The sequence below is a fragment of the Colobus angolensis genome, unplaced genomic scaffold (genome assembly GCF_000951035.1).
Source record: "Colobus angolensis palliatus isolate OR3802 unplaced genomic scaffold, Cang.pa_1.0 Scaffold692, whole genome shotgun sequence".
NCBI lineage: Eukaryota > Metazoa > Chordata > Mammalia > Primates > Cercopithecidae > Colobus > Colobus angolensis.
The window spans coordinates 44,261-50,871 of NW_012120621.1; the positions used below are offsets into that span (position 1 = coordinate 44,261).

The 6,611-nt window shown below is 40.9% G+C and overlaps 1 protein-coding gene across 2 annotated transcripts in view; it reads left to right on the plus strand.

Annotated features, from left to right (window-relative positions):
• The window catches only part of ZC3H7A (zinc finger CCCH-type containing 7A), a 54,766-nt gene that overhangs the window by 14,008 nt on the left and 34,147 nt on the right, over positions 1-6,611 (plus strand). Inside the window, exons 2-4 of one of the 2 annotated variants that reach the window (XM_011926550.1) lie at positions 2,287-2,388; positions 3,199-3,238; positions 5,288-5,485. In XM_011926550.1, the coding sequence (XP_011781940.1) occupies positions 2,321-2,388; positions 3,199-3,238; positions 5,288-5,485 (306 nt within the window). In that variant the 5' untranslated portion in view covers positions 2,287-2,320. Of the gene's footprint in view, positions 1-2,120; positions 2,389-3,198; positions 3,239-5,287; positions 5,486-6,611 lie in introns of those variants that run through there. The other variant, XM_011926549.1, reaches the window with a different exon arrangement.

The window sequence follows — 6,611 nt, forward strand, 5'->3', positions numbered from 1 at the left end:
TGGGGTTTCTCCATGTTGGTCAGGCTGGTCTCGAACTCCTGACCTCAGGTGATCCACCCACCTCGGTCTCTCAAAGTGCTGGATTACAGGTGTGAGCCACTGCTCCTGGCCTCTTTTAAAATTTTTTGTAGAGATGGGGGTCTCCCTGTGTTGCCCAGGTTAGTCTTGAACTCCTAGGCTCAAGTGATCTTCCTGCGTTTGCCTCCCGAAGTGCTGGGATTACAGGTGTGAGCTACCATGAGTGGCCTGAGTTAGTTTTAAAAATCTTTTTCTTTTACAAATAGTGCTTCCTTAAATTATTTTGTACATATAAATTTTTTAAAAACATTTATACATTTTTAAAAAATATATAAATTTAAAAAAAAACCAAAACACTTCTTGTAAGGACATGGGTGGACATGTCCAAGTAGATAGAAGGGTGGAATGAGCTTCCATGCCCCCTCATCCAGCTGGAACCATTATCCGTATTTTTGGCATTCTTGTTTTATTTCCACCCATCTACCTGCCTTTTGGCTAAACTGTTTTAAAAGCACATCCCAGAAATAGTGTTATTTTACTCTAGTGTCATGGACTTCTTAAACTTCTTATTTTGTAATGTTTCAAACATATACAAAGTCCAGAGACTAGTACTGAAGAATCCCCTGCACTTCTACCATGGTTATCAGTGTTCTGCTGTTTCCTCCCCACCTCACACCCAGCTCCCCGCCGCCTTTTTTTGTTGCTGGAGTATTTTAAAGCAAGTCCCCTATGTCATATCCTTTCCCATGTAAACACTTCAGTAAAGTACCAACTTGATAGGACAAAAATATTGAGAACTGACGGTGTTTCAAAGAAGAAAGGGATTAGCACCAGTTACCAGCATTTGGAACATTCCAACCCCCATCTCACCCTTACACTTAAAAAAAAAAAAAGAGAGATTTAAAAATAAAACTGCAAATGCCAAGCAATAATGAAACTAAAAAATTTCAGCAATGTGTTTGAAACATGAGTGGAATTTCCCTTACTGTCACCTAGGTCCAAATACATGGTTTATGTGTAAGATGTTGTCTTAACTTTAGGTGTCAGTGGTTCTCAACTGGGGCTGATTGTGCTTTCCCCACCCTGACATTTAACAATATCTGGAGACATTTTTGGTTGTGAGTGGGGTTGGGGTGAGGGGTTATAGGCATAGTGGGTAGAGGCAGAAATACTGCCAACATCCTGCAATCACAAGACAAGTACTTAGCTAGCCCAGAATGCTATGGCTGAGAAACTCGTTTGGGCCACCGGGAGATGATGTTTTCTCTCAGATCTCTTCTCTGTGGCTCTCCTTGAACTTGGGGAACTGCTCAGTGAACACTGATTAGTGGAGGTGGGGCCCAAAAGAATGATACGTGTTGACATTTGCAAGTGTTATATCGAAGGTAACATTTTAATATGCAGAACATTCCAATAGAAGTAACTTTATTTATATCATTATTTTATCTGTTGTATCAACAATAATCATTTTGGAAGTTTGTGGGGCAAAATATGCATAAAGTTTAAACTTGGCTTACAAGGAAGTCAGACTCCCTTGGAGGCAAGCGGATGTGAAACCCTTTTATTTCTGGAGAGCTTCCAGAAGCAGAACAAGGCTGGAACTGTTCTAGGGACAGCTTATGCGTGTGTGTAGACAGGGGAAAAACAAAACCTGAAGCCAAAGGAGGGAAGAGGAAAGGAAGGGGAGACATGACTTTTTCCTGGAGACTGCTCAGGAGGAGTATATGAAGTCTGTATAGCCATTCAGCCTTAAAGAATGTGAAAACTGGCCAGGCGCCGTGGCTCACACCTATAGTCCCACACTTTGGGAGGCCAAGGTAGGTGGATCACTTGAGGTCAGGAGTTCGAGACCAGCTTGACCAACAAGGTGAAATCCTGTCTTTCCTAAAAATACAAAAATTAGCCAGGTATGGTGGCAGGCGCCTGTAGTTCCAGCCACTCAGGAGGCTGAGACAGGAGAATTGCTTGAACCCAGGAGGCGGAAGTTGCAGTGAGCCGAGATCACGCCACTACACTCCAGCCTGGGCAATGGAGTAAGACTCTGTCTCAAAAAAAGAATGTGAAAACGGTGTGCTTATGGTGTGCCAGACCATAGGGGGCCCACAAAGATGACTCCCGTAGGGTCCTTGCTGTCCAGGACCCTGGAGTCAAGTCAGAAATGGACGTGTCCATAGCCGATTGTGTGACAAGGTCTGGATTTATGGGAGTTTTGATTGGAGTCCAGGGGCCCTGGTACCTTATGTGCTTTTTTGCCTTGTTTCTTTCCAGATTGCTCATTTAGAAAGTGGATGTGTGGGATAACATGTCCAGTGTGTCCGAGGAGAGAAGAAAAAGGCAGCAGAACATTAAGGAAGGACTGCAGTTCATACAGTAAGAGCTTCAGAGTTCTTGTGTTCTTGCCGCGTCTTAATTCTTTGATGTGGATGTATGTTTTGTGGAGGGTAAGAACTCTTTAGTCTTGTTTAATAGGTCCAGTTAATTTGGGTTAGAAACTCCATATTCTAGCAATATTTTTTTCTCTCGTCCATTTGAACATTCTTGCATTCGGAAGCAAGTCTTACTGTTGCTGGCTTTTAGGGCTACAATTGTTAGTCTCCCCCAAAATGTTAGACTGAGGAATTTGAATTTGTTCTAAGAAGAGTGCTGCTGAGTGGAAAGTGACTAAAAATGAACATCTGGCGGCACAGAGGGCTTCTGTGATCAGACGTGTCTGTTCAGAAGCTCAGTGTTTAATTGGACTTCTTGAAGCATGTCAATGATGAGACAGCTGTGGTTTGGATGGACATGTCCAGGCAGAAGGGCCTCTTTGTTCCTTCCTGGGAAGGAGACATTCTCTCTATACTGCAGTAAATTGGATCAAATATTGTTAGTGGTTCTGTACTATTTTTAACCTTTTTTTTGGCATTTGAAGAATTAGGGTTTTTAAAAATAGAAGTAGGTTTGAAAGTAAAGTGTTGTACTTAAAAAATACTAAGTAATAGTTTAGTTTTTTTTTTGTTTTATTTTTTGTTTTTGTAACTGTAGTCATCTGTGAATAATGGTAGTAAAGGAGGAGGAAGTCTTTAAAATATACTTGAACTAGTGGCAAGCTAATGGAACCACAGATTTAAGATGACTTCTGGCTGAACAAGGCCCGATAAGGAGCTTGATAATTACAATTAATTTGTTTCTTCTTCTTAGGTCGCCTCTGTCATATCCAGGAACACAGGAGCAATATGCGGTAATGACTCCGGGAAGGTCTGCTTGAAAACTCTGCAAGTGGCTTGTGAACTGTAATTTGTAGCAGGGGTTGGTAAATGATGGCCTTGTGGGCCCAATCTAGCCTGCTGTCCTTTTTTAAATTTAATTTCATTTTTTTGCAAATAAAGCTTTATTGGAACACAGCCACACTCATTTGTTTATGTATTATGTGTGGCTGTTTTTGCAACATATGGTAGTTTTGACAGAGACCATATGGCCCATGGAGCCTAAAACATTTACTGTCTGGGCATTTGCAGAAGAAGTTTGCCAATCCTTTCTATATAGGATTTTTTTTTTTTTTTTGCATACTTGCACAGTTGTCCTGTATTTTCTTTCCTCTATTAGTGTGGTTTTGAATTAATTTATCTTTTGACCCCTTGAAAATTATTTCTTATGTCATTGAAAATAAGTGGGACAGAATTTATTGAGAAAGAGTGTGTGGAACATCTTTTTCTGTTAGGAGATGTTCTGACAGCAGCAAAGGGGGACTGGATACCAAGAGGGGAGAACTAGTGATGTACTAGTTAGGAACAGGGAGAAAGCCCAGTTCATTGGGACTTTGACTGCAAACTCTTGTCTCTACTAACTGTTGGTTCACCTGTGTTTTTTATCCTCTGAGGGTTTTGAGGCTTCTAAATGTCAGTTTCTTGATGCCTCTCTCCCTCCTCCCCTTTTCTTCTCTCTTATTCCTTCCCTCTCTACAAACAGATTTAGAATAAAAAAGTATTACAGCCAGAAATAAACTGTAACAGTTGTTTCATTTTGCACATGTGGAACTGGGGTTTAAAGATGCTAAGTGGCATGTCACGAGTTACACTGATTGTTAATAGTTGATCTGTCCAGTCTTTTAAATAATTTAATCAGCTTAGACAGGAATTCATAAAATGAGACAAAACAAGTTGAATATTTTTCTGATCTTGTGTTGAAAGGGCTTTTAAAATACGAAAATATGGCCAGGCGTGGTGGCTCATACCTGTAATCCCAGCACTTTCGGAGGCTGAAGAGGGCGGATCACTTGAGGCCAGGAGTTTGAGACTAGCCTGGGCAACATGGCAAAACCTCATCTCTACTAAAGATACAAAAATTAGCCAAGTGTGGTGGCAGGTGCCTGTAATCCCAGCTACTCAGGAGGCTGAGACACGAGAATCATTTGAACCCAGGAAGTGAAGTTACAGTGAGCTGAGATCGTGCCACTGCACTCCAGCCTGGGTGCCAGAGTGAGACTCAGAACTAAACTAAAGCATGATAGAAATAATGAAGGAAAATGACAAACTTTTGTACATGCTGAAAGAATATATATACTTACTTGATAAGAAAAAAGTTTAACATCCCCCCCCCATCAGTAAATGACCTGAGCAATTTACAGAAAAAGAAATACAAGGGGTCCATAAAAATGTGGAATAGTTCAATTTCACTGGTAAAGACATGCAGATACAAAGAGGATACCATTGAAAAAAAAAAACCATAAAAACACAAAATGATACCATTTTCCACCTAGAAATTGGTAGATTTTACATACATGTGCATGTGTACCCACACATGTGTACACACCCACACACGTGTACACACCCACACACACTGCCCAGGTGGGTGGATCATGAGGTCAGGAGTTCGAGACCAGCCTGACCAATATGGAGTGTAAAGAAAACCACTAGAAACATTTTTCATCATGGCCTTTTTGGAAGGCAGTTTGGAAACACTGCTCAAAAGCCTTAAGCTATTCACTCTCTTTGACTTGGGGCTTCCATTTCGTTTCTCTAGTAGGAACAGAATTGGAGATGTGAACAAATATTTATAAGGTACTTTTGCTGTTTCTTAATAGTGAGAAATTGAATTTCCCCTTGAAAAAGCAAGCAAGATACAATACCTAGCTGAGATAGCGGTGACTCGGGCATCTCACAATTTCTTAGAGCAATGCTGCTGTTTTGTCACATTGTTTCCTGGGAAGTTTTAGGTCTAAAAATTAATAATTACTTATACCGTATCTTGTTTGATAAAAGGCTTCAAGTGGTAACTTTCTCTTTTTTAGGTATATTTGCATGCTCTCGTGAGAAATCTTTTTAATGAAGGAAATGACGTTTATCGGGAACGTGATTGGAACAACTCGATAAGCCAGTACACGGAAGCTTTGAATATAGCTGATTATGCAAAATCTGAAGAAATTTTAATCCCCAAAGAAATAATTGAAAAACTATATATAAATCGTATTGCCTGCTATTCTAATATGGTGAGTTGTAATTTTTAAAGTGCTGTTTCTAGAGTAACAAGAATTTTTTCAATGACTTAGTACATTAATAAAAAGTCAATTTCTTTTTTTTTTGAGACAGAGTCTTGCTCAGTCGCCCAGGCTGGAGTGCAGTGGCGTGATCTTGGCTCACTGTAACCTCCACTTCCCGAGTTGAAGCACTTCTCTGCCTCAGCCTCCTGAGTAGCTGGGATTATAGGTGCCTGCCACCACGCCCAGCTAATTTTTGTATTTTTAGTAGAGACAGGGTTTCACCATTTTGGCCAGGCTGGTCTTGAACTCCTGACCTTGTGATCCACCCGCCTCGGCCTCCCAAAGTCAAGTTGGGATTACAGGCGTGAGCCACCGCACCCGGCCCAATAAAAAGTCAGTTTCTTAAATTAAGTTTTTACGAAAGTTGTATTACCTGCTTTTGGAGTGACGTGAGGCTTTTAAAAGTTAGCTTTGGATTGGCTGGGTGTGGTGGCTCACGCCTGTAACCCCAGCACTTTGGGAGGCCAAGGTGGGTGGATCATGAGGTCAGGAGTTCGAGACCAGCCTGGCCAGTATGGTGAAACCCCGTCTCTACTAAAAATACGAAAATTAGCTGGGCACAGTGGCACGTGCCTGTAGTCCCAGCTACTCAGGAGGCTGAGGCAGGAGAATCACTTGAACCCGTGAGGCGGAGGTTGCAGTGAGCTGAGATTGCACCACTGCACTCCAGCCTGGGCGACAGAGCAAGACTCCATCTCAAAAAATAAAAGAAAGTAGAATAAAAAAATAGAAATTAGTTTTGAACAGAAGGTTAGGGATTTAAGAGATAATTTGTTTCTTAGTTACTGGTCCTTGACGATTCCCATTTGAGTATGGCTTTTGAGGGTGTGTCTGCTTATAAAAAAGTCATCCTGGGAAGATACAGGTCTTCACAGGTCAGTGTGTCTTTCAGGTATCCGTGTTCACAGTTAACATCTTAGTCAAGATCCAGTTGATCTTATAAAACACTCTTTGTAAAAAACACTCTTACGAGTGTTTTTTGTTTTTAGTCGTGAAATAGTAATTAGTCCTCAAAGGAATTCACACTAGCTTTTCACATTTTTAAGCTTAAAAAGCTTTTGAAGTGCTTTTTTTT